Raw genomic sequence first — 27,633 nt, 5'->3', positions numbered from 1 at the left:
GAAATCGACTTTTATGGCTGAATTAAGCCAGTGAGATTGCAGAGTTCATTCGTTATCTCAGCATAACCTCACCTATCCTAACTATACAATGGCTTTCATCAATTGTGTTTCCAATGACTCCCCATGCAGTATTCTCAAGGATCTTCTGCATCAATGTGGTTAGTAATCCAGCTGGTTTCCTCCAAGTGCTTGCCTGCTTGCTTCCAGGTGGGCCAGAGTATCCAAGACATGCCAGGCTTCCTGCTACATGGTCCCCTGGTAAGGCTGTGCCTGGGCCTCGCATGTGTCCTGTCCCTTTACAATACAGGTGGGTCTGGTCGAAGTTTAAGTGACTGTTCTGTATACTATGTTTGGGTATTCATTGTGCTTTAGAGAATTGTAGCAGCCAGGGTTTCAGCCCAGAATCCAAACGAGTTTGATAAAAATGGCAATAATAAATTCCCCATTTATTCTGCTGCAGTTGAGTCCCATTTATGCAACAGAATTATCTTCACCTCCACTGTTACCATCCTTATCCAAAGCATCATCTTCTCTTTGGTGGGCCACCAGGAGAGCTTCCCAAAGCAGCTCCTTGCTTCCCCTCTTGTCTCTCAATGATCCACTCTCCACTCACCAGCCTGAGCCATCTTTTCGTACATTTCATTAAGCCACCTTCCGAGTCCTCCCTCATTTCTCCCTCCTCCTCCCCAAAAGTATTCAATGACTTTCTACTTTTCTTTGGACAGTATCCCAAGTCCTTTACGTGCTCTACATGACCCAGCCCGCCGCCCCATCGTCTACGGTCCCTCATATCCTTCATTCCTTATGCTCCATCACATTGGCCTTCTTTCAGTTCATAAAATAATACTCATGCCCATCTCAAACCCCGGGCTCAGGCTGTTACCTGTACACAGAATACCCCCTCAGCCAGGTACGTCCTGCTCACACACCACTCATCTTTCAGATCTCAGCTGAAAGTCACCTCCCAGGGATGGCTTTCAGATCCCTGAGATTAGATCAGGCTCCCTGTTCCATACACTCAAAACGTTTTCAAAGTATCTAACATTGTTTGTAATAATATCCATGGGTCTTAATTTCCTTCATGTTGGCCTTCCCAACTAGACTATAAGCTCCATAAGGATGGAATCTGTAACTATCTGCTATTATACCAGCATCTAACACACACAATGCCTATTAAAGTCCAGAGGCTTAGTAACATGATCAACTATTAGTATTATTATAGTTAGTCAATAAATATTTAGGGACGAAATGATTGAATGAATGAGCAAACTCCATGTGGGATTTTAAGTAAGTCCACATCATAATTTTCTCATCTTTAAAAGGATTATTTTGGGTTAAATTTTCTCTGATGTTATGTCTGGGTTACAATTTCTCTGATGAAATCTTTTCTTCCTTTAGAGTCTGCCTTTAAAGGGGAAGCCAAGAAGGAAAATGTCATGACCTTCCTACTTACAACATGTAAATGGGCAGGTGGTCCTTCTTAGTTTACTCTGTCTTGGGTAACTTCCTTGGCTTCTCTGAGCCTCACTTTCTCTGTCTGTAAGATGGAGACTGTACCTGTATCTCCAGCTCTAACACTCATAGTAATAGTTCCCATGAGCTGCTCATTGCTTTATGGTTCATGGTACACCCGGATTCTCATGACCTTATTAAATCCACAAAAACTGTGACCTTCTATTAGCAATAGAAGATTTCATAAAGGGAGATATTGTTATTTGACATCATCACTTTTGTAATGATCCCACCTTTCTTTGACTTCTTTTTCTGATGGTATGAATTTGGTTGTAAAGCAAGACAATGAATGCAGGACAAGGTAAAAGACACAGAGGAGTCAGGCGCTGGGTTTCTGTTCCTAACGTTTTGGCAAACAAGCAGGATAATTTTTTTAATACTTTTGAATTTGGGGATGGGGAGTGGTAGCAGGAATTGCTCTTTATGCTAAATTTTTTATTTACTTTTAATTAGTTAGTACATGCACATAGTTCAAAATGCAGAAGGTACAAAGGTGTAAAAGTTAAATGCTCCACCAGTCAGCCACTTCCTTCTCCAGAAGACACCCGTTGTACCAATTACTTCTCTATAAGCAGGGTAATTTTCAGTAAATATTTCCCCTGTTTGGGTCTTTAATTTTCTCTTTAAGTGGGAACAATTCCTGTTTCACAGGTAATCATAAACCATGAAAAGCAATAAAATACTAAGCATGACTAAGTATGAAGAGTGCTAATACCATCTACCTTAAAGATACTACTATGGTGGTCATTTTATCCAAAAAGAGAACAACAGCTTTATGTTATCTGCCCAGCAATTTATCTGAAAAATGTCTATAGCATCCTATTCAGAAATCCCTGCTTCTGGGGTATTTAGATCACACTTCAAATATTGTTACCAAAATCCACCCATGGGTTTGTAATTGTAAAAAGAAGTGGTGGAAATAATTTTTCCTTAATGAAATGAGCAGTGTTAAGAAAGGCTCTTGGTTAGGAAGACTGCAGCCCAGGGCTCATCATTTGGATTTGACAGGTGTTAAGAATCCCACAAACCCAGCAGCTTATAGCATCCCTGGAGCTTGGCAATCCAGAGCCCAGATGATTCTGGTCCCTCACCCTGACAGAGGGCTCTGCTTCCTGGTCAGGTAACAGGCGAGGTCGGCTGGTATCTCCTACAGATCTCCCTGCAGCTGCTTCAGAGTAGATTGTGGGTGTCAAGGGCCCCTCAGTGTGCCTGAGAGGGGAGAGCCGGACGGACTCTCCCAAGCCAGAGGGGGGGTTTGTTTGACAGCTTCAGGCCTGCTTGGTAATAAACATCTGTCTCAGACTTCCTTTAATTGTATCGAGAACATAACCGCCACCTCCAGTAGCCATGCTGTGTTGTAAAGAAGGACATCCACAGACTCCCCCTAGCTCTAACCCCAAAGCTCTGATATTTAACCAAAAAACCCGATCATCTGTGAAAGGCCAAACTGGCTGACAACGGTTGACTGAACCTAAGTTCCAACAGGGTACATAGAAAGCAGAGGGAACAACCTAAATGTTCATCCACGGGCGAATGGATAAAGAAAATGGAGTATATGTACACAGTGGAATATTATGCAGCCTTAAGAAAGAAGGGAATCCTGCCATTCGCCACAACGTGGATAAACCTTCTGCTAAGTGAGATAAACAGTCACAGAAGGACAAATACCACATGATGCTGCCTCTATGAGGAATCTAAAATTGTCAAACTCATAGAAGCAGAGAGAAGAAAGGTGTTTGCCAGGGTCTGGGAGGAAGTGGACACAGGGAGACTGGCCAGATGTGGGATTTGGATACATCACGTAACATTCTGGGTCTCAGTTTCTCATCCTTCAAAGGTAGTATTGGATAAGATGAGTTTTAAGGATCTTATAAATTGCTGAGGCTCTGCTTCCATGGTACTATTTTATTCATGAAAACTTTTATTTCAGTGTCTGGAAATAAAGAAGTTAAGAAGGAAAAAGATGGGGCTTTCCTTGGTGCAATGGTAACTAGACCGGTCCTAAATGCTGACTTACTCAGTGACACTGTAACACATTTTTCAGCCTCTCTGTGCCTTGGTTTTTCCATCTATAAAATGGACATAAATCACCTTCTCCATTGGAATGTGACATGAAAAAATAATCATTGCAACAATAATAGTAACGGATGCAGTATGAGTAAATGGCGTCTAATCCAAAAGAGCTGACTGACTTTTCAGGTTTTAGCTTTCAGTCACTTCCGCAGTGAGGTCTCCTCCATCCCCCAGACCAGGTTGGGTTCTCTGATAGAGGTGCTCCCAGCATCCTGCTGGTCCCTGTTTGACACTCTTCTCGTGAGATTACACGTGAATCTCCCTCCTCCCTCTGAGCCACAGACAGTAGGCTCTGCAGCCGTGGAGACTCAGTCCCTCCCTGTTGACCTCTTTATACCAAACACCTACTGTACTGCCTAGCCCTAGGTGAGTGTTTATCGAACGAATAAAGAATGAATGAACGCCTTTGGTATTTCAAGATTTCCTTTGACACTGTCTTCTTTGGCAGCATGAAATTTGCTGAGTGGACAAATGGCCTGATACTTTGGAAGTAGGTTCTGGCCCTTCATTACCAGGACTCAGTTGTGCCAATCTAGGCAAGTTTCTTCTCCTCTCTGAGCCTTGGTTTCCCAACCCAGTAAAGAGATGGGGTGGATTAGGCTCCCTGCATGGGAATCACCTTGTCCATTTATTAAAATACGCATTTCTAGACCACGTCCAGTTCAAGGAGACTAGAATCTCAGGGGGAGGGACCACAGTGCCCCCGGTGATGCGGACCTTCCCTAAACCGGAGGGCAGCTGCGGTACAGACCTCAAGGCCCCTCCAGCAACGTGGGGCTGGGGTCGAAGGCTCTACTTGTCTCCTGAAGCCTTTTCTCTTCCCAGTGTCTGGCCTCAGAGGAGACGAGAGTAGAGAAAAGGGGGTCGCTTTTCTGGATACCACAGGTGAGTACTGCCCACCCCACCCCCAGTGCTCCATGGGTGGCCTGGGCCACTGAGATTACTTCTCCCGCCTCTTTGGACCTCCATCCTCATCCCCGCAGCAGAGCAACGGCATCCCTCCAATCCTCAGATTGCTTTAGCCACAATTATCTGAACATTAGGTAAGAGATGAAGAAGATAGTGTTTGCCAAAACATGACGAGCAGCGTCAAGCTCTCATGTCCTCTTTGTCAACTGCTGTTTCCAAGTCTTCAGGGAACAGCTGGGAGAAGCAGCGTCTCTCCAGTTGGCTGCACACTACCAGTATCTCGGCAATTGGATGGATGGATGGATTTAGGTAGTAATGTCTGTGACACATCCCAGACCTATTGAATCTGAATCTCTGAGGATGGAGCCCAAGCATCAGAATTGTGGAACTGGAAAAAAATCTTTCCAGTGATGCCAAGGGCCAGCCAGGATGCGAGCTCCTCTGTTTTTTTGTTTTTTTGTTTTTTTGGTACGCGGGCCTCTCACTGTTGTGGCCTCTCCCGTTGCGGAGCACAGGCTCCAGACGCGCAGGCTCAGCGGCCATGGCTCACAGGCCCAGCTGCTCCGCGGCACGTGGGATCTTCCCGGACCGGGGCACGAACCCGTGTCCCCTGCATCAGCAGGCGGACTCTCAACCACTGCGCCACCAGGGAAGCCCCGAGCTCCTCTGTTAGACAATGTCATTGTTTATATTATACAGCACGTTGAGAACTCCTGCAATTTCCTAGGGCTTATATTGTATATAAGCATCTCCCACCAATCTCTACTGTCTCCAAATGCAGAGAGAAAATATTCCCTAAAATAAGCATTCCTTGTGTTTCACCCTAACTTCTACCTCCTCTTGCTTGTCACAGTACATGCCGTTAGCTGTCACCTCCTGAGGACAGGAACTGCCTTTTATCTTCCAAATCCTTGTGCCCAGCACAGGGTGTGAGTTCATGTCCAAAGAGGAGGCACATCTGCCTGAATGTCGGAAATTTTCCTTTTGCCAAGAAAGGCCTGCTGATGACGTTATCTTTGAATCTCTTTCAGAACTGCCTGCAATGTCGGTTGATCTGTCTGCGCTTAACCTGACAGAGCTGGTGAACGGGATGCTGATCAGAGCTTTAAAAGGTAAACAGTTGTTTTAAAAGAACAATCCAGGCCCATTTTTATCTTGTTCCTGCTTCGCCTCTGGACTCTCCACGACCTGGGCAAGACCCGTCACATCTCTGTGTGTCTCGGGTCCTCTGTGTTCAGAGCAGAGAATGTGTGTCCTGCCTAACTCATGATGAGACTGAAAACATCCAGATGAAGTAGGAGGTTTGCCAGCATTTTGAGAGCAAGCTGCACTCCAAACACAGCATCTGTGTAGGCATCTCTCCTCATAACTATATTATGAGACAATTGCAAAAGTTTAAGGACAGTTTAGGAAATATAGCCAAGGGACATGTATTTTTGCCTTTTTTGTTTGCTTTTGCTTTGATTTTTGTTTATTATTTTCAGTGTTTATTATTATATTTTTATTTGTTCATCGTATTATTAATTTCCATGATCATTTTGCTAATTTCTATTACTGTTATTATTGTTAGTGGGCATTTACTGCTTCTTTATCTCAATGTTTTTGACAGATAGCAAGAACTTTTTCTCCTTGCTAAGTGTTACTTCCCACAGCTCCTTTGCCTTCCACAAGTTTTCTGTGGCCATTTACAACAGTAAGTGCTGGCTCTCCTTCTTTTTTAAAAAAAAATTATTTGATTGAAGTATAGTTGATCTACAATGTTGTGTTAATTTCTGCTGCACAGCAAAGTGACTCAGTTATACATATATACATTCTTTTTCATATTCTTTTCCATTATGGTTTATCACAGGATATTGAATAGAGTTCCCTGTGCTATACAGTATGGCCTTGTTGTTTATCCTTTCTAAATATAATAGTTTGCATCTGCTAATCCCAAATTCCCAATCCATCCATCTCCTATGCCTCCTCCTCCAGCTTTTCTTGGTGGCGAGAATGGTAAGCGATGGGTAGGCAGGCCAGGCCATGTGTCAGGGTTGCTATGTGCTTCGTTTCTCTTCACAGTTTCTAACCTGAAGACTGTGGACTCGGCCAAATTCCCCTCACGGTACTGCTACTGCTTAAACAACCGGACCAACGATTTATCAGGTGGGTAGAACTCACTTTGAGGCTTGCAGGCTGCCCTGATTTTCCTTGTGCCCTTTTAAATAAGGTTGAATTATTTGTTTTCTCCTTAGACTAAGATCAGAAAATGAAATGATATCTATTATGCTTAAATATGTGCACATCCATTGTCCTGGAAAGTTCCTTTCTTGGTTTTCTACCCTAGAGCAATAGTTACATCTGCGCAAAGGGGTAAGAACAAAAGGTAGCATTGTTTGAGAGCAAAAGCTGAGAACAACCTAAACATCATCATTAGGAAAACGGCTGAATAGTCTACGGTACAGTCAAATCTTGGAAGACAGCCATAGAGAATGCATAAATGCATGCGTGTACACATGCAAAGGCAGAGTGAGGACCAGAAAGGCCAGCGAGTGAGCCAGAGAGCCGTGAGAAATGAGCTCAGAATTGTGGGGGCAAGGCAGGAAAGGTGTTGCAGATCATGTAGAAGTTTATAGTCTGCCACAAGGTTTTCCACTTTTACTATGAATAAGAAGGAAGCCATTATGATTGTCCACACAGAGGAGTGATGTGATCTAACTTACATTTTAAAAGGAGCCCTTTGGCTGCTTGTTAAAGAATAGTCCGTAAGGGAAGCAAAGACTCAAGGTGAAAAAGTCTTCTGCTTTTTTTTCCCCTCGCTTAACATAATATTAAAAATATTTTCCATGATATTACAAACTCTTTGCAAATGTGTAATGGTTACATAACCTATGAATGTGAGCATTTTCTTAGCTAGTATGCTGTTGAACTTTTGGGTGGATTCTAGGTTTCTCTTAATATAAAAAAAATCCTGTATTAGACATCTTCGTGTCTAAAACGTTTCCCTGTTTTAGATTACTTTCTGAGGAGAGATTCCCCAAGGAGGAATTTATGGACCAAATGTTGTGCAAAGAGGATAATGATTATTGTTTAATAAGTATTGGATGCCACACTCTGCAATAAGTACCTAATATCCATCTTCTTATTTAACTCACCCTCTGAATCTCATCAACAAACTACATTTGGGAAGGAAAATGTTCTTCATAATCACATCTTTCTCACCATCTATTAGCCTCGGCTAGAGGCCAAGTTTTGTCTGGTGTTGAGTCCCTGCCCTGATTGTGTGAAAGATAAAAATAAAATTTAAAAATTGGAGTCACATCTGCTGGGGAATTTTGTAATTCTGTTTGGTGAGCTGAAGTGTATTTTCATACACATGCAATGCTTATTTGCAAAGAATTGATCCATGGATCGTTACCACTGATAAAATAGTATCTTGCTCCCCTGGTAAACCATAGAGATTTTCACAAGGTTTAACATGTCACAACGTGCCTAATGCTGATTCCCCTCAAACTGCTACCATGAGAGGCTGTACACTTTGGCCAACATCTTGCCATGGTTCAAAACCTTTGGGGAAGATGTGTTTGTGGATAATCTTCAGACATGGATTGTTTTCTGAATATTCTCAACTCTGATATATAGCCTTCCTCTGAGTGTGTTTTTCCTTAATGAAAATAGCTTAAATTTTCTTGATTTAAAAAATAATATATTGTGATGTTAAATTTTCTTGATTTAAAAAATAATATATTGTGAGCTTAAATTTTTCTTTTTTTTTTTTTTTTTTTTTGCGGTACATGGGCCTCTCACTGTTGTGGCCTCTCCCATTGCGGAGCACAGGCTCTGGACGCTCAGGCTTAGCGGCCATGGCTCACGGGCCCAGCCGCTCCGCGGCATGTGAGATCTTCCCAGACCGGGGCACGAACCCGTGTCCCCTGCATCGGCAGGCGGACTCTCAACCACTGCGCCACCAGGGAAGCCCGAGCTTAAATTTTCTTGATTTAAAAATAATATATTGTGATGTGAAAAATAATATATTGTGTTGTATGGAAGGTATGATTATACCTTCCACACAACATGGAAGGTATAATCAAAATATCAGAGACACCTGATATCCCAACATCCATAGGTAATCACATTACCCAAGGTGATCTAAGCCACCTCTCCCTAATTCATCTATCTAAGCCATCTGTCAACTACATATCTAACCTACCTCTCTAACCTACCTACCTACTCTACCTACCTACCCCATGCATCTAGCCATCTATCTACCCATCCTACTGTACCTTCTCTATATTATTTAGAAAACAAGCTAGGCTATTATAACAAATGACCCCAAAACAGGGTGACTTACAGAAGGTAGAAGTTTCATGTGTGACAGTCTAGGTAAGCATACCAGGACTGCTCTGATGGTTTGATGGTTTAGGAGCCCAGGCTCCCTCTAGCTTGTTGCTCTGCCTTCCACAAGGTCTGGCCCTCGTTCTCATAGTCCAGGGTGGTTTGTCACCACATTCACATTCCAGCTACAAGGAAGGGGAGAAAGGAACTGGAAGGAACGCCCATTCACTATATAAACTCAGTCTGGAAACCTTTCACATTGCTTCTTTTCACATTCTATTGTCTAGAACGGAGTCACATGGCCACACCCACCTGCAAAGCAGGCTTGAAAATGTCATTTTCAATTACGTTAAACTACCATGTGCCCAACTGAAATTTCATGTTTTCTTACTAAAGGAAAATGAGAGGATGGATATTGGGAGACAGCTGTCAGTATCTACCATGTTTTCTATGAAATTTGATATTCCATTTTCAACTAATCAGCATGTCTTAAAAAACATTCCATTCAATGATATAAATATGCTTCATCCTTCATATGAATTCACAGTATTCATTGAAAGAATGTACCGTAATATAATTTATCTCCTCCTGATGGAAACGTTTTTTTTTTTTACAATTATCAGAAATGCTGTGATGAGAACCTGTGTACAATCACTTGCAGTGTTTGCCCGATTATCATTGTAGGATACAGTCCTCAAAACAGAACTGTTGTCTGACAGGAAGAGGATTTTGTGATGCTTCAAACTGCTAAAATTTCCTCTAGAAATCTTGCATAAGTTTACACTTTTAACAGTAATGTTTGAAAGTGTGTGTTTTTCCACACCCTCGCCAACACTGAGTACCAAGAGACATTCTTAAATCATTACCAATTAAGACAGACAAAAAGGGTTTTTTCCCTATTTTCTATTTATATATGAAAGTAGTCAGAAATCATTCATCTGTGTGTTGCTAGTAAATTAGATAGTTCATATTTTCATCAAAACAAAGAATATCTTTGAGGCAGTGATAACTGATATTCTTCCAAGCCTAGGACCCGATTGTGAAAGCAGTTCTAAAAGGAGAGTTGACAAATGTATTGAGTAGGAGATTTGTATGAGCAGTGGTGGAAATTTTGGGAAGAATAGGAGCTTTAGCACAAGGCAGACCTCAGATCAAATTCAAGCCCTGCCACATGCTCTGGGACCTTGGGAAAGTTCCATCATTTCTCTGAAACTTGGGCAGAAACTGGACTCCATGCTTGGTGTCTGGTCTGCAAAGCCATGCTCATATGTATATATGTAATATAAATAGTGGATTGCAGTTTCTTGGTCTATCTATGAGTCTCTCTCTCTCTCACTAATCTCAGCTTCGGGTAGGCAGAGATGGTGTCTTAATCCTCCAGTGCCTAAAAGACGTCTGGCATACTCCAACACTCCATGAATGTTTATTAGATGAATGAATTAATAAACAAAGGAGACTTTTGAGAATTAGAAAGAAAATAGATGGCATAAGTAATGAAATACTACCCCTCTTCAGTTTCTACAATGTGACTATAAACAGATTGGTCTAAAGAGACATAAAGAAGGATGCCTACATTCTGCATGGCCACGTGTCCACACCTGTACAGGTGGCCCACCACATCTTCCTCTAGGAGACTAACCATGCACCCGTGCAAGTGTGGTAAGGTGGCATGTCACCATGGCTCCGGCTCACATAGGGTAGCGCCCACCTCCTGTTGGCCTTGCATGCTATACATTCCACTGGTTGTCACATCATGTTTTCATGCCTCTCTGGGTTCTATATTGTCAATGGTCTGGGTTCTGTATTTTCAAGCCAGCTTGCCCCTGACCCCAGCCCATAACCCCGTTACTGAGTAAAAGAAGCATTTAGACGAGGCACGACGGGAAACTATCCCTGGGCCCTCAGAAGCTTCTTTAGAAATTCACAGTTTGGGGCTCCTAGAATAAGTGCTCCTTGTTTTAGAAGCCAAGAACTTGCTGGGTCCTGGAAAACCATAACTGAACAGCAGAAGAGGCAGCAGCTGTGTGGGTAGGAAGTGCATTAGGAACTTTCGTTGGTCAATGGCACCCACCATGTCAAGACCTGTTCAGAACGTGCTCAGAGAGAAAGTCCTCGAAGATTTTATAGCTTGAAATGTTGTAAAATTATCTCAATCTCCTCCCATCAGACTTCTGAATGTGGAGGGCAGGAGAAGAGCTCCCTTGTTCTATTTTGTGTAAAGTCCTTGTCTCCTTTGATAGTTCATAGTTTATAATCCACCACTAAATTTGGTATCATTTTGAAAATCTGAAGTTATGTAAATTTACATCCCATGTCTGCAGGGCTGCTTCCTATCCAATGAATTTGGTATTCTAAATCAATTAGACGAAATAATGGGGGGGGGAACAAATCAGAAAAACCATTATTCAACACTATGGTTTTGCAAAGCTCTTTGGTGTTGGCAGAGAAGGATCTGGGGTGGGGGGAGGGAAATGGAGGAGAAAGGAGATTATGATGGTGGATCCAAAAGTTTTCTGCCTGCCTGAAATCAAGCCTTGAAAAATAACTAGTAGTATTTCTTTTTATGATTGTTAATAATCCCCAATACACCGAACTAAATCAAACTTGTAAAATCTACTCTGAAAAATCCAAATCCAATATACATTTCCCTTCAAGTCTCTGAAATTTAAACCAAGTCTCAGAAATGTAAACCTCTTCAATCTGTCTTACAGATTTCACAGCCCTACTGGTGGACATCATTGGAAATTCTACCAGCTACCTCACAGAGATTTTAAAGTCACCCTCCATCCTCTCAGGTGTGCTCATCTTGAAAATGCTTGGCAAATGTGAGATTTGGCATTCATCATGGAATAAAACCTAGTCAACTTCCCACCCCGATCCCTACCATAGGCCGGGCTGCCAGGAACTCTAATGTAAGTTTTATTTAGACAATCAGCGTGGTACAGTTTCAACCACCAGTACAGTATCTGAAGCTTCCATCTTCCTATCAAAGCTATTCCTGGGGTCCAAAAAGTTGGAGGAAGAATCTGAGGCTCAACACTGGGGGTAGTTAGGCAGACTCAAAAAACAGCTTCTACTGGACAGCTATACTCCCATTTTAAAGACGAGAAAACTGAGATTCAGAGAGGTTGAATATTTTGCTCAAGGTTGGCTCAGAATTCAGATTTAGATCTCTATGGAGCCTAAACTCATGTCTGACATACAACTGTGAAAGATACGCTTCAGTTATAAGGTGATTTCATATAACCCCCAGGCAATTCACACTCCCCTGGGGGCCTACTTTGAAGAGCACAGATGCAGTCAATAGCCCAACTCTTGGTCTCATCAGAAAGGTGGCGTCCCACACTGTGGAGCAACTACTGTTTTAGGAGCAGTGCGGGAGGAAGAAAGAGAAATAACAGATATATTCAGGTGCCCGGGACCCTTCTAAGGGCTTCCCTCATTGGATCCTCACCACAGCCATATGCGGCAGCTACTATATTTATCTCCACTTTACAGGTGAGGAAACTGTGGCACTGAGAGGTTAAGGAACTAGCCCAAGATCGTTCTGCAGAGATAGAATTCTAACCCAGGTGATCTGGCTCTGAAGTCCATGCTCTTGGTCACTATTAATACATATAGTAATAGGGCCACGTTAACAAGAACCATTACTACTATGATGCCTATTTACTGAGCTCTTCTATCTGCCAAGCACCATACTTAGAGTTTCACATACATTGTCTCATTGGATCATCAGAGCCATCCTACCAGAGATGTCCAACCACACAACCACAGTCCTTTAGGCAGCATCGTCAGGGACAAGTATGCTTAGGAACTCAGAAGTTTTCGGATTTTTGACGGGGTAATAGGGTGTCTACACTATACCTGACAGAACACCTCCAGCAGCATCCAGGACAGCGTGCTGTAAATCAGACACATTCATATTCATTTAGCAAAGTGGTTCACCCTTTACACTAAGGAGAGATAAACTACAATAGCCTCGCACCTGTCAGTTCAGGTTTTGCCACTGAATGAGTCGGCACCAAACTCACACAAAGACCTTCCATCTTACAGAGATTTGGGGATTTGGAAAGTGCAAATGAGGTACTGTGGGATTTGAATTTTCCCCATTTTAAAGATAGGTGAACTGAGTCTTAGAGAGGTCAAGCAGTTTATCTGTGCTCACTTAACTAATCAGTGCCAGAGCTAATGCTGTAATCCTGGACGCTGACCCCAGAGGCTCTGCCCTTAGCCATTACATTATACTGCACCTTCCCTCCATCAAAAAAATTAAAACCAGAAACTCGGGGATGACTGAAAATCAGGGCTCCTAAATAAGGAGTTAGCCTTATTTTCCTATAGCATCCAGAGCTAGAGATTTCCAGCTTAATTTTCATTTCAACCAAAGACTTAACAGCTTCAGGCCCATTGCTAAGTCCTGTTGTATCCTGGTCTGTCTTGCAGTGAGTCAAGTGAATGAATCTGACTGCATCTTCATCTGTGTGATGTCAGGAAAGTCAGGTGAACCACCAGCCATTCTTTGACAAGCTCTCTGAGCTGAGAATTAAACACAGCCCTCCAGCAGGTGAGCCCAAGATTTGACCCTGTTGGTGTGGTTCTTGCAGGAAGGAATCTTTCTGACTTCTGGGAGATGGCGGAAAAATCTCCTGTTATCAATTACACATTTACCAGCAGCGTGTCTGGTGTTCTGGGTGAGTGTAACCCTCCCAAACTCCTACCATAGAGTGTCCAGACCAGGGTCCCAGCTAGCAAGCTGAGACTGAATGCTGCCCTCAGGTATTTTATTTAGCTGTACTGTGTGAAAATCAGAGGGTTTCATCATTAAAATTTTTTGAATTTCTAGATTTTTTTTTTTTTTTTTTTTTTTTTTGCAAAATATCGGGTAGCCCTGGACCCTCCCCCTCACCCATGGCAACTGGGGTTGAGTTGCCATCCTTCCCATTAGGAGAGACACCTTTCTCCTCTTTTCCATAGCCCTCACTTCTCCCTGTTGCCTTGCACTTTCTTCTCATATAAACCACCTGGTTTTTGTAGGTATCTGAATTTGTGACCCTGTTGTAGACATTGCCACTCCGTAATACTCAGACCGTACCCAACCATCCTCTACCCCTCCACACACATCTACCCGTCTTCCTGCCTTTTCTCTGGCATCAGGTGGCATTTTTTGGAACCACCTTAAAGCCATCTTTTTCCCGTACACTTATGGGTCATTTCTAGCTGAATAAAGCTTCTGGAATCTGGTTGGTCTTCCAAGATCATCATCTGTTGCTATGATTATCTTAGTTAAAGTCCTTGTCATCTGTCTTTACTATAATAGCCTCTGAACCAATCTCCTTTGACCTAGTCTCTTATTTCTCTGAAATATCCATCCATTGTCATAAGAGTGATAAAATAAGTAGGTTATGTCTCTTCATTGCTCAGAACTCCTAAGTCAGCAGTAGAGGGCCTGAAGTCCTTAGCACCGAGTATACATTTGTCTGTCATCAAGCCCACCCTACCTACTCTCTTTCACATAAACCTTCTGCTAAAACTCCACTGAAATCCCTGCCCTTCTTGCAGGCGCATACATCTCCATGCCCCTGCAACTTTGCTCATGCTATTATACCAGAATGGAACTTCCCTACTTCTCCATAGTTCAGAATCCAATTTGTCTGTCAATGGCCAGCTCAGCTGCCGCCTCCTCTTTCCAAAAAATCCCCCAGTCAACATTAGTCTTCTGTCTTCTATGATTCTACAACACCCACTTAGAAGTCATTTGGACTGTTGCTCCAGGTTGTGTCACAGATGACCTCATCTGTGTGTCTCCTCACTGAATCATACTTGAAGGCAGAGACTGTCTCCTTCACCTCCATAGTCTGCTTTCCCTCAGTGCCTCACACTGTACTCTGCACATAGTAGGTTCTTTATCCGCGTTTACTGGAGTGAAATGACGTTCACACTCAACCTCCAATCCCGCCCCAGAGGCCTGCCTTGCTCGGTATTTATTGTAGGCCATCTCTTAGTCATGCGAGGAAGGAACTTCAACTGTATGGAACAAGGCTGCTTGATAAGGAGAAGAAACGGGCATTTGGTGGGTTCCCCTCACCTACCCAATTCTGAGGACAGATCTGAGGGTTGAGTCGATCTCACTTCTTCAGAGAGCCCTTTCATGGCTTTCTGACCCCCAGTCTCAATGATGTCTCCCCTTTTGTGCTCCTGTAAAGTTTTCCCAGCAACAACTGCTTGAGAAGAGAGAACATATGAACAAGTTGACACAAAGTTGATGTGCTTGATGGCCAGTCACCTGGCTGAGTGATAGATGGATTGGCAGGCACTCAGTCCCACGTGCATTAATCTGAGAGCTTCTGGTGCATGTGGGGTGATACTGAGCTCAGAAGTAAGGCAGGAGAGAGGAAATGAGGCTGCAGGGCCACCTTCTGCAATTGCACTGGTTGTGCCCGACACACAGTTACCTGCCAAAGGGGCAAGTAGGGGCCGAAATCCCACCTGTCTGCAGGCCAGGCTTTGTCCCCCCCAGAGGAAGGGACTTTATGGGCTAGTGAGAGCCTGTCCTATCCTAACATGCAGCCTCCATCCCCTAAGCCTTCCCGAGGTAGGCTTCATGAACACTTGGACCTCTTCCTCCTTTTCCTCATGGAGAATCCAAGGGCACTGTGTAGATCTCCTTCTGAATGAAGCCTTCCTTCTGTCTCTGTGGGGGGCCATCTTTCAAGTGGGTTTCTTACTGGCAGCCCCTAGTTCCCCCAAATTTCACCTCTGGCCCCTAGTCAGACCCACAGCGCACATGAGCAAACCTAATCCCTCTTCCTGGGACCAGTGCCAGGGCTGTGGAGGGGTTGAGGGTTGTGAAGTGGGCAAGGACCCTGACAGGATCCAGGTTCTGTTCAGGAAACACCTCAAGTGTCTGATGCTTTCCGGCCTGACAGCTTTGCATTCTGTGCACGTTGCTTTTGCCCGTGGCATTTTCACCCCTCGATATTTTAGCTTAATCTGTCATTCAAGGAGAAACCCTCCTCTTGGTGACGTAACATACTGCTCCGAGTAAGGTCTGAATCTCTGCATTCTGTGTATTTGCTGTCCAATGACCTTTCAGTGGCCCGACAGTTCTCTGTGTGCAAAGTGTCAAGCATAGTAAAGCTGCCATTGACTGTCTCCTTGAATGTGCAGCTACCAGGGGGACGGCCCTGACTTCACAGCTCACACCCACAAGCCGGCAAACACTACCAAGGACAAGCCCCCCACGTGGATCCCAGAACGCTGGAGTGTCTGCTCTGAGAAGCTCTCCCAGGACGGAGACAACTCCTCCTTCACAGGGAGAGCAGACCACGAACACAAACAAGCATGCTGAGGGTCACAGCAGAGCCCCGGCCGCCCTGGACGGCGCCTCTCCCACCCTCTCAGACTGGGGTGAGATTTCTCACCCCGTCCTCTCCTGTCCTGTTTCTCCCCACACTTCCCTCTAGGCTCAGATAAATAAGTGAAATCCTTCCTTTATCCCTTCTCCACCAACCTCTTTGTTCAGCAGCCCTTTAAGAAGAGAGAGATGTGAACCAGTATGGGTATGATACCTATAAGCAAAGGCAACAAATGTCACTGGCATAATGTCTTTCTAACATTTAATTTTATAATTTTTTTAACATCCTGACTTCTATTTATTTTGCTTTTTTTTAACATCTTTATTAGAGTATAATTGCTTTACAATGGTGTGTTAGTTTCTGCTCTATAACAAAGTGAATCAGTTATACTAGTTTAAGACTCACAGGAAGCTGCAAAAATAGTACAAAATCCCCTCATACCATGCACCCAGCATCCCCCGATAGTAATATAAATGTGGAATATGGTAACATCAGGTATTTTCATTTTAACAGAGCAGGTAGCAATCTCTCTCCTGAAATTCACACTAAATGGTGAAATGCAGTCAACATTTTATGGCAGGCAGGGTTAGGTTAATTTGTAGCTGGCTGGATAATGTTGCCAAGAATATATTAATGACTTGATGCCAGTGTAAAAAGCTGCTGCTGCTGACCTGCTGAGAAGTTCTTGTCCCATCATTTTTGTGGGCACTGATCAGTGGTGTTGTCACTGAAGATGTAAAAGGCATGCTTATCCTATTTGGAATAAGATACAACTGAGCTAACTCTTTCATTAAAAGACGATTATGTCTCAATGAGTTCCAACAATGGACCACAGTCATCAGAATACATTCATTCATTCATTCACTCATCAATACGTATATTTAATATCAGACCCCAGGCTAGCTGCCAAAAAACACAGCTCTAGCAATGTTCCCTTTCCTTCCTGAGCTCTCAGATCTGGGAGAGAGACATAGACAAGTAAACTGATAATTATTATCCAGCCTACAAAGAGCTATTGTCCTGGAAAGCCCAGAGAGGGGGCTCCCCTGAGGAGCTTGAGAACTGATAAAAGTCAAGCAGACAGGGAAACAAGAACGAGGAAAAGGAATCAGATTCACTGACTAGAAATTTTTTAGTAATATATCCACATCAAGACAATTATACAAAATTAGAAAGCTTTCCAGTATAATATGAAAAAAGATGTGATTGCCAGTGGCAAGAAAAATCATAAAATATCTAGCTATCACTCTGAGAGGGAAAGTGATAGTTTTGCATGAGAAAAACTACAAAACTTTCAAGAGAGTAATAAAAGCATATTTAAATAAATAAAGGGTTATACCATGTTCTGGATGAGAAATCGGAATAGTTTTAAAATGGCAACTGTTCCCAACTTAACTTATAGATTTAAAATCCTCCCAGGGGATAAGTTTTGTACAACCTGAAAAAAATGTATTTTAATTCTTAACATGGGAATGAACGAGTGAAAACACCTGGCACTTGTTTAAAAGACCCGTGAGGGAAGACTTGTCTTAATGACCGTCCTGTGATATTGTCAGTCAGGCGCCATCATTATCGTCACTGCCATTTCAATGGTAACGCTGAGAAGAGTTTAGTAACTCGCCCCAGAGTTCAGAGCATGGAGGAGGTGGGGGCAGAACGTACACCTCCAGGTCCCCTTACCTTAAACCTTTCCACTGTATCACATGACTAGAATCAGTATTTCTTAAATCTGACAGTGTCCACTGTCCTCTGGACACACACCCTAGCTGATTGTTCAGCGTCCTAGGAATCTGGAGAATTTTTTTAAATTAGTAGTTGGGAAAACAAAGTTTAGTGTGGTCCCCTTATTCCAATTCAGGGTAGGGTTGAAGTCCCTGGATTGTCTATATTATGCGTGCGCACTGCATGTACCCTTAGATTATATGTCAATGTCTTGTCAATTTTACATCTGAATCAAAGCAGTCAAGCAGTAAGTGCCCTGTTACTGTCACTTGTGCAGCTACCGGGAAGGTGGCTGGAATTCCATGGGTGACAGCCCGCAGGCAGGCATGGGCTTCCACACTACCTGTGCCCTGGGCTCAGGCCACCAGTGAGAAAACACCTGGAGGTCTTCCCTGGGAAACACGTTCCTCCCCGCCGACATCTCCTGCAGAGGCCGAGAAGGCCACGAACACACGGAACTTTTCCGAGACTCCTGCCAGGACAGCGGCCATGCCTGACAGCCCACCAGGGACCAGCCCAACCTCAGGTAAGAGAGGATGCTCGCTCCTACGCCACTAATTACATATACAAATATAGTGATAGGCACATTAAAATGTAATCATATAGTACGAGGAAGGCCTGAGCTCTGAAAAACTGTGCGATTCCAATTTTGTGTTTGTCTATGTATTTATGTGTGTATGTGTGTGCGTGTGTGATACAGATACACAGAAAATAAAAACTAACCAAAATGAGACTGAAAAGAAATTCACAACATGTTAACCCTGACTATATCTGGGAAGTATCAATAGATAAGATTTGATTTTTCTTCACTTCAGTGTCATGAATTTTCCACATTTTCTACTCCTAGGATCAGACAAAAATGGTTTACCTGTTTTTAAAATCACTTCCTCTTATCTCTGCAGCCAGAGGCCCTTCTTCTATGCTTCTGTTTTCAATGGATCGTAACATTCATCACTGCTGTGCTGTTAGGGGCCATGAACTTGACCTTTCTCCCCTCTGGACTATGCTCTCTTTAAAGGCCTGTGTCTTTTCTCTCCAGTTCCCATGAAACACAGCAGACATCCAGTAAAAGCTTGCTGAATTACCTGAATTTCTGATGAAGTAGAGAGGAAGAAGTAAATGAATTTCAAAGGGTGCAAATGTAAAGTCTTAACTTTAGGTGCAAAATCCCAATTGTACAAAAAGGTCTGGGAATGTAACTGATAGCTTAAATCAGAGAAACACCTGACATAAGGGCATCGGGAGAAATCCAGGCTAACATACTTGGGTTTGGCCAACAGGCGACAGCAGCCAGCCAGCCCTGAGGCTTTGAGCTCTGGCCTTTATTTCAGACACAGTAGCTCTGACATCTTGACTCCACCACCATTGTCTCCTTAGGCAGTTCTTTTGATTTCTCTGAGTCCTGGTTTTCTCATCTTCGAAATGGGGAAGGTGATGCTTACTTTTCAGAGTGGCTGTGCTGATTCAGTTAAGTGAAGTCTGTAAGGTGTTCAGCTCCACACAGAGCACCCTGGAATCACTCACTCAATGGCAACGCTTACTGCCCTGTCCTACTGCCCCCAGGGTGACAGCGTAGCAGCCAGCTTCAGGACACATGCTCAGGAGGGTAGTGGCAAAGCGGATGTCAACCATAGGAGAGCATGTGTCTGCTTTTGCCCTAGGCCCCTTGCAGCTCTAACCCTCTGTGATTCTGCAGTCATTTAGTTAAACTGTGAACAGTGACCACAGACGAGTCAGCTCTGTGTTTGGGTTAGAGTTAAGGCTGCTCATCTTCCAGAACTACACAGAAACACACCCAGGCAGCGAGCGTCAGCGGTGCCTTCTGTATTCAGGGGCTTACAGTCAGTGCCTGGAGGGGAATCCAAAGAGGATGCTGATGGCTCCCCTGGTGGAGCAGTGGTTAAGAATCCACCAGCCAATGCAGGGGACACGGGTTCAAGCCCTAGTCGGGGAAGATCCCACATGCCGCGGAGCAACAAAGCCCGTGCGCCACAACTACTGAAGCCTGTGTGCCTAGAGCCTGTGAGCCACAACTACTGAGCCCAATGAGCCACAACTACTGAAGTCCACGCGCCCAGAGCCCGTGCTCCGCAACAAGAGAAGCCACCGCAATGAGAAGCTCACGCAACGCGACAAAGAGCAGCCCCCGCTCGCCGCAACTAGAGAAAGTGCGCACGCAGCAAGCAAGACCCAACGTAGCCAAAAATAAATAAATAAAATAAATAACAAAAAACAAAAACAAAACAAAGAGGATGCTGACCGGCTCTGAGAAAACGACCAGGTTGCCCCCTGGCGTTGGGCCTCCTGCCCATAGCTATCTGTTTGTAAATGTGTCATGCTGCCCATCTCTGCTACTGAGGCAGTTGAACTCAACGCTGCCACACCCACCATCCTAGCAGAGGAGCCTAATAAGGAACAAGCAGGACTGCAACACTGTACTGGGTCCAGCCCAGGCTCTGAGACCTCAGCCCACCCCTCCACATCTTCCTTCAGACTCCAGCCATAGCAAATGGCCTTCCACTCACTTCTCTGAGTCTTTGCTTATTACGCACTTTCCTCTGCTTGGAAGGCCTGTTCCCCTCACCTACGGCTATGCTTTCTCCATCCCAGAGAAGACGTCACCTGGCCCATCCCCCATCCGCCATCCCCACGCTCATGTTGCACTCCCAGCCTCACCCCTTTCCTTTCCGCTTAACCACACGAGGGAAAGTGCCTGTTTCCTCTTCCTCTCCCTCATTTTCTATAAGAAGGCCGCTTTGCTGGTTTTGCCAGAGGCATGCATCTTGACAGCAGGATCGCTTCCCAAAGTGGTCCTTAAATCAGGACTTCATGAAGAGGATCAAAAGAATCGTTGAGATGAGCCCACATTCTATCCTGATGATGCTGGGCAGTGTATAGGGGTGGGGACGGAGTAAGTGTGCACACCAGACTCAGGCGAATGAAGAGCATCTCGTGTCCTCTTTGCCTAGGAGCACCGTGCTGGGACGTGGCCCATGCAAGTCCACTCCTCTCCCATTTCATACCAGTGTTAGCGGGTTTCCAGTGGCACCAACACACTGTATGACAGTTACTGATGGGACTTGCCCATTTCCTCCTCAACACTGGGGGTGCCTCCACTGTAGAGTCTATTTCATACTCGTTTCTGCATCCTCGGCAACCCCCAGCTACCTGGCTTGATAAGCAGCAGTGGATGAACAGGGCAGGACTGGTGGCAGGGGGCCTCTTCTGCTCATGCATCCTTTGAAGAAACTCAAGCTCACCTCTCTCTCCTCTCATCCCAGGCCCATTCACCCCTGGCACACAGACTCCAAGTCCCACCAAGGCTCCGGCCCCCAGATATCCACAGGCAGGTAAGAATGTGGCCCTGGAAAGAGGAACCCAATACCCCAGGTGGAAAATATTGTTCAGGGGCAGGGGCGTGACGGGACGGGGGTGCCTGTAGGCAGACTAAGCTTGTTATTGTATTTTATTGGTTCCAGCAGGAGGAGAGCAGGAGAACTAAGTCTTGCTGTGCTATTAAATCACCCTAGGATCTTGCATAAATCACTCTCTCTTTCTTGACTACAATTTCCCTATGGATTTATAGAACTCTTTAAGATGCCATGATTCTCCGCTCGAGTGTATACCCCAGGTCCATTTCATTCTGACCTTTGCGAGGCCATTGTTGTCCTTGCAGGTGATCTCCCTGCTGCGTGGCCCTTTACCCCTGGAGAAGAGCCAGTCCTCGTCCCAGGACCCCACCAGGCTTCAAGTACGTACCAGTGCCCTGTCGCTCCTATAGCTTTTGTTTGTTTTGGACGAAGTTGTGTAGTATAATAAAAAGAGGTTTGATAAATTTAGATTCAGACTGCTGGGATTAACCCCTAGCTCTGCTATTTACTGGTGAGGTAACCTCCTGCGCTCAAATTCCAGAATTCAGTTTCCTCCACTATAAAGCATGAATAATAACCATTATCGTGGGCACTAAAAATGTATTTTCTACGCAGCGTTTTGTATTAGGTAAGATAATGTGTGTAGAAGTGGTTTGGAACTGGAGAGCTCCATATAACTTAATTCAATCAACTGTTTTTGAATGGACACCCACTGAGAATGTGCTGGACACCTCGTAAACGGAAGCTGTTCTTACAATGAGCATGATGTTAGCAGAAAGAGGGGAAGGAAGAAAGGATGACTCCAAAGGTCCACCCCCAGCCACTGGGTGCCATTCACTTCTATCCCCTGTGGAAGGACATTCCTGGACACGTCATTCTTACAGAATTCTAGGGGAATCCCTCTCCTGGGCTTGGATGTGGCTTTTCAGGACCCGACAGAGGCTCAGGACTTGGAGTTTCTGTGGTTTACGCTGCATTTTTCCAATTTTTGGATGTCAAACTCTCCTTTTTTCCCGTGGAGCCAGTTTCCATGAGAGAGAAATTGACACAAAGTGAGTCCTTCAAAGCTGGTTGAGTCCTCAGGTCCCTCCCACTCCTAGATGCCTTTCAATATGATTCTCCTGAATGTTCCTGGACCTGAATGTTCTAGTCATATGTCAACGGGGCATTATTAAATTGCTGGACCCTGCACCGTCTCCTTTTTCATAGGACCTAAGATCTGCCTCGGCCCCATTCTCCACCTGCAGTGAATGGTGAATGGACCTTTCAGACACAAAGACGTGATTATGCTACCACAGGAAATTATAGCCCTGTTTTCTCCAGGTTCTAAAGAAACACAAGAGTGGTGCAGATGGGGGCAGGCGTCAGACTGAGCTTTAGAAAACAAGTTGACTGTATTTACCTGTATCTTTATCTGTATCTTTATCCGTATCTGTATCTATACATCTATCTCCGTATGGCTCCATCCATCCATCCATCGTTCCAGCCATCTAATGAGAAATATAAAATCTCTCATTAGAACTTTTATTTTTAATAAAATTTCAGTGAGACCATCTCTGATTTCTTCCAGGAACCAGACCCCCTCCTTTCTCTACCTGTCTCTGGGAAGTCTCACAAGCAGCTTTACCAGACATGGTGAGGCAAGCAACATGTTTACCTGTTGTTCCTGAGCTACCTGAGATGGGGGCAAGACAGTATTCACTCAGCACAGTCCCTAACAAAGGGAAGATGCTAAATTCCTGTTGATGTGAATGGTCTGGGATTGCATCTTCTAGGGTGTCCTGAGCCGCTCCTCAAGGAGGCGGCCATGACCTCTGCTCCTCTCACGCTGGCCGTCCAGAAGCTCAACCCTTGCCTGATGGAGCTGTGCCGCTTTTTCCAGCAATGCCTCTGCATGAGCCAGAAGAGAGACCCCAGGATGGAGGCAGTGAGGTAACCTGAGCAACTCACTGCTTTTTACATCCAGTATTTACAGGCTTCTGATTCTGCTTGACTCCTCTGCAGGCCACTAAGGGATGAGGCATTAAGTAATCCACACACAGATGACAGGGGTGCCTCAAGGAATGCACACTCCAGTGAGTCCTCTATTGCACTGTCATCTCCTTGAGAACCAGCATGAAACCTCATTCATTTCTGGGTCCCCAGAGCCAAGGGTGGGCCACGACACAGTCAGTGCTGTCAAGTTGACTTGTATTGTGTCCCATCTGCTGGAATAATTACAGAGGATTTTGAGTGGTCCCGGAACCCCAATGCCCTCAGCCTGGCACGATTTGCTAGAAGAGACTAATCAGAGGTTATGTCCACCTAAATTCCAGTTTTTTCATAAATCCCTAGCAGTCATTTGCTGACTTAATAATAAAGATGTAAATGGAAAATCAGAAGGCAGACCCCATCTTATATTAAGAAGGACTAGGTGTGGACGTTTTCCTGCCCAGGAAAGCTGACACACTGTCCTTTCTTCTGGGATTTATCCTTGGCTGCAAACCCAGAGCCAATCAAGGTAGATAAATATTTCTGCTCCAATAGTAGGAGGCCAATCTCTCAGATCTTTAAAGTTGTTTTCAAAGTCTACTTATGAGATCTTTCAGCTTTTTCAATGCCCATTATCCACGGGCTCTAAGCCCCAAGTTCAGGTTGGCAGCCTTTTTCCATCACTCTTTTCTGGCCCTGGTCTTGGATCTCCAATCAGAGTGGATGCTTCTTCCACCCAGAGGGGGAGATGTGTAAGATTCGCAGACCTGAAGGTGTTAGCCAGCAAGGTGGAGGCATTTCTCCACAGCACAGGCTGATCCTAAAGAAGAGGACATTTTGCAACAGTGCTTTCCTACTCGATCAGCCCACTACTCCTTCCTTCTTTCTCTATCTATCGAGCTCTTTGTATCAATAACAAGTGTCAAGTCTCCACTATGTATCAATTTAACACTGAGCGGAGCCAGCAGGATATAGAGACAAATCAGAAATAAACCCAGAAACTGAGGATTTCATAGTTGGGGGGAATAAATGGTCATAAACACACATTAAAATATGACACGGTAAGTGACAAAATCAAGTCACGCACACAGGAAAAACCTATTAATCTCATACCCTTGGAAGAAAATCAGATTTGAACCATCCATATTGCATATTTGCTGGAAGGATAATGAGGAAAGCAGAAACTTCCAGAAAGAAATTTGAGTTTAAATTTAGAGAAATGAAGCATCTGTAAAACTGAGCTTATCCCTTCTTTTCCCTTTAAGTTAATAGTGAAGTGTTCTATAATCGTATAGTAAGCATTGAATATGGGATAAAAATAACAGAGTAGGAGGCTGGCATTACTCAGTGTGCTTGTTGAATAGGACGGCCCCTGTGGTCAAAAAAAATCGTGGTTTAGTGGGGCAGTTTGGCCATGTGAAGAGACAAATTACAAAGAAGTGTGACAGATGCTATAGCAGATACAAGCTCTGCTATACAAGCTCGTATAGCAGAATACAAGCCATGGGACCCCAGAGGAAATAACTAATAGGGCTTATGGAGGAATGGGAGTTTGTTGGGCAAAAGATGGGAGAGGCCACTCCAGGCAAAAAAGGTGGAGAGTGAGAGGCAGACTGGAACATCTCAGGACCACGGAGAGTTCCAGGTAGCTACAGCAAAAATGGGAGGCCACTGTCCCAGCATATGTCCCTATTCAGGAAACCATGTCCTTCCCAACATCTACTTGGGTCTTGCAAATGAGTTTTGACTTTTCCCAGAGTTCCAGCAGCATCTCTGTGCCTCAGTTTCCAGATTTTTATAGTGTCCTGTAAATTGAGGGTGACAGAACCTGGGAAATCTTTACAGTCAGCTTTACATGAGCAATTGGTTGCTCCTCAGAATATGCGAGAATCACAGAATGATACAGATGGAAGAGAAGTTAGAGGATATTGAGCCCAAGCTCCTCATAGCTCAGGTGAAGGACTGAAAGGGAATTGGATTCCCAAGAGTCCTATGTGAAGCCAGTGACACAGCCTGTCCTGAAAACTCTTCTTCCTAATGACATGCGTGGCCTTTTCACTGAAGCCTTTTGAAGCAATCCCTGCGGCCACCAGCCAAGAGCAGGATATTATTTTGCTAATATTTGCTCCACTGTTGACTATAACAGCCCTGCACTTTTACTCCACCTCACACAAAAATAAATAAATGAACATCATCATTGATCCAGCACCTATGATAAGCCCGGCACCGTTGGGGAACTTTGCAAATGTTATCTCATGTCATCCTCAGGATACCCTATGAGTGTAGATTCTATTATTGCCTCTCGTTTATATATGAAAAAAACAAGGCCCAGAGAATTAAGTAATCAGCCTGAAAGTCATACATTCTAGTAAGTAATGATGGTAGAACTAAAAATAAGTCTTTCTGACTCTGAAGTCTAAGCTTTTTCCTACTCAGACTCATTCTCTACCTCTCCTCCCACAGCCTATAAAGATGGAGAGGGAGTTTCTTGCTATGAATAATTAGCCATTATGACTTTTTTTTTTTTTTTTTTTTAGTATGGGTCTCTTCTTATAGCCACAAAGGATAGTAATTGCGTTCAACCCTGATTTAAATCTTTAGGTATTGTCTTGAATACTATTCCTGGTTTCTGAAGAATGCAACATACATCTGTCAGAGGGTGAAAAGGGTGTTCCACTCACACAGTAAGTACACAGCCGGACTGTATTGTAAATCGTGTTCTATGAAAAGGTTCTAGAACTCTGAGTGATGTTCCTGCCTTAGCACGGGGTCAGTAGGAGGAAGTATAACTCATCTAGTGATCATGAATCCTAGACAAAAAGAGTCTAGAGTATTTCTGAATCCCCTTCACCTACCAGTTTGAAAAAAAAAAATGCAGGAGTCAGCCCAGCCAAACACTGTTGCTTTCTCTGTGTTCCTGGGCAAGCTTCTTATCCTCTCTGAGTCCCCATGTAAGCTAAAAAGACAAAGACAAATGAAACAGGAGACACTCACCACGTAAGCACTCAAATTCCTGACCAAAGCAAAATGTATACCAATAATTCAAGAAGACGACAGCAGCTTGAAGTGCTAGAAGTGGATGTGTATGGTACCTCCGTCCTCGTCCTCATGGCATCTGAGCCCCATTTATTCTCAGAGATGCCAGACATCTTCTTTTTTTCTTCTACTCCTGCCGACAAAAGTGGCTGACGTAGTCTGTCCGTTCCCAAAACCAACAGTTTGGCCATGGTATTGTGCCACCCCCCTGAACTGTCTGGTCAAGGGACTCTGGCTTTCTGAAAAGCATGGAACCAGGCTGAACTCTGTGAAAAATCCTTTCTAAGTATAACCCAAATATAAGGCAGGTGGTCATATGGCCATGCTTTACATAACAACAAACAATCAAACAAAACACAATTTAGCTGCCCAGCCCTTCCTTGTGGCTTCTGAAGAATCAGATGAGATCCATGGTGACACTTCTCAGAAACTCTTCTTATTCTTTTTGCCCCTCCATTATCTCTCACTTCCCACAAGCTACCATCTCAAAACCTCTCTTCAGACTTCATTTTCCAACGTATCACTCAATAACTTTCCTAAAATCAAGCTTTCTGGCTCTTTCTCTGTTTCCATATATCGCCTCTGATTATTTTCTCTTCCTTTTGCCTTTCACTTTTTTATCTCTCGAACACAGTTTCCTTATTTCTTATACAAGTCCATCACCCCCCTTCCGCTGTCTTTTCCTTCCACCGTCACCTGTATTCTGCATCATAAAAACCAAGCATTTGGACTGGGGGTGTTGGAGGGGCTCAGTAGTCAAAAATAGAAATCTATTTACCTGGTGTGGGGAGAGGGAATAGGAAATCTTGCAAACTGCTTATTGACTAGCTCTTCTATTGTCCTCACCACATTAAAATCTCCACACAAACAGCATTTTACATTTACGGAACATCATAATGAGTTCAGATTAGCATTGTGCAAACTGGGGAGATGAGGTTGGTACAGCTGCGTGTTAGAAAAACATCACTGGGCAGAGACTGGCGAAATGAGGCTTTGCTCTCAACACGACTTTCCTGCTAACTAGCAAGGGGGTCTTGCACAAGTTCCTTCATTCTCTGACGTTGACTCTGCGTAACACCCTGTCCTGTGCACTGCCATATACTGGCCCCCTGGGAAGAGCCTGGGCCATCGCTGGCGCTGTCAGAATTTATGTCTCTGTAGCATTTCCTTCTCCATGCCATGAGTTCCCTCTTTTTTTTCCAGCCTTGAAACAAAAATGCCTCGAGAATATCTGCAAGTCTGTTTGAGGTCTTGAAAAAGCAATGGGACCTAACAGTAAGTTGGGCAACATCTGTTCACCCTGGCCCCTGGCCCAAGTTGGCTGCATTTGCAGAATTCACCCAGGCTGCAGCCAGATCGTCAATTAATTG

At 44.2% G+C, this 27,633-nt stretch overlaps 2 protein-coding genes across 3 annotated transcripts in view; one reads left to right on the top strand and one right to left on the bottom strand.

The window, feature by feature from the left end:
• The window catches only part of EFR3A (EFR3 homolog A), a 181,337-nt gene that overhangs the window by 15,809 nt on the left and 137,895 nt on the right, over positions 1–27,633 (bottom strand). For both annotated transcript variants that reach the window (XR_014326874.1, XR_014326875.1), the window contains exons 27-28: positions 22,659–22,746; positions 18,754–18,978 (exon numbers count right to left, since the gene is read on the bottom strand). The gene's annotated coding sequence lies outside the window, so the exon portion shown is untranslated. The remainder of the gene's footprint in view (positions 1–18,753; positions 18,979–22,658; positions 22,747–27,633) is intronic.
• On the top strand, positions 229–27,510 carry HHLA1 (HHLA1 neighbor of OC90; the record flags this gene model as incomplete). Its single annotated transcript, XM_082858460.1, has 15 exons — positions 229–307; positions 1,399–1,458; positions 4,411–4,470; positions 5,526–5,606; positions 6,104–6,187; positions 6,556–6,639; positions 11,520–11,603; positions 13,252–13,308; positions 13,413–13,499; positions 18,163–18,411; positions 21,167–21,235; positions 21,562–21,636; positions 23,032–23,188; positions 25,829–25,911; positions 27,467–27,510. 15 exons carry the CDS (start codon positions 229–231, stop codon positions 27,508–27,510), a joined length of 1,353 nt encoding a protein of 450 aa, XP_082714586.1.

This window comes from Leucopleurus acutus (genome assembly GCF_964270905.1).
Source record: "Leucopleurus acutus genome assembly, chromosome: 17".
NCBI classification, from domain to species: Eukaryota; Metazoa; Chordata; class Mammalia; order Artiodactyla; family Delphinidae; genus Leucopleurus; species Leucopleurus acutus.
The sequence above is the reverse complement of the archived record's forward strand: the minus strand, read 5'-3'. Positions and strand labels throughout refer to the sequence as shown.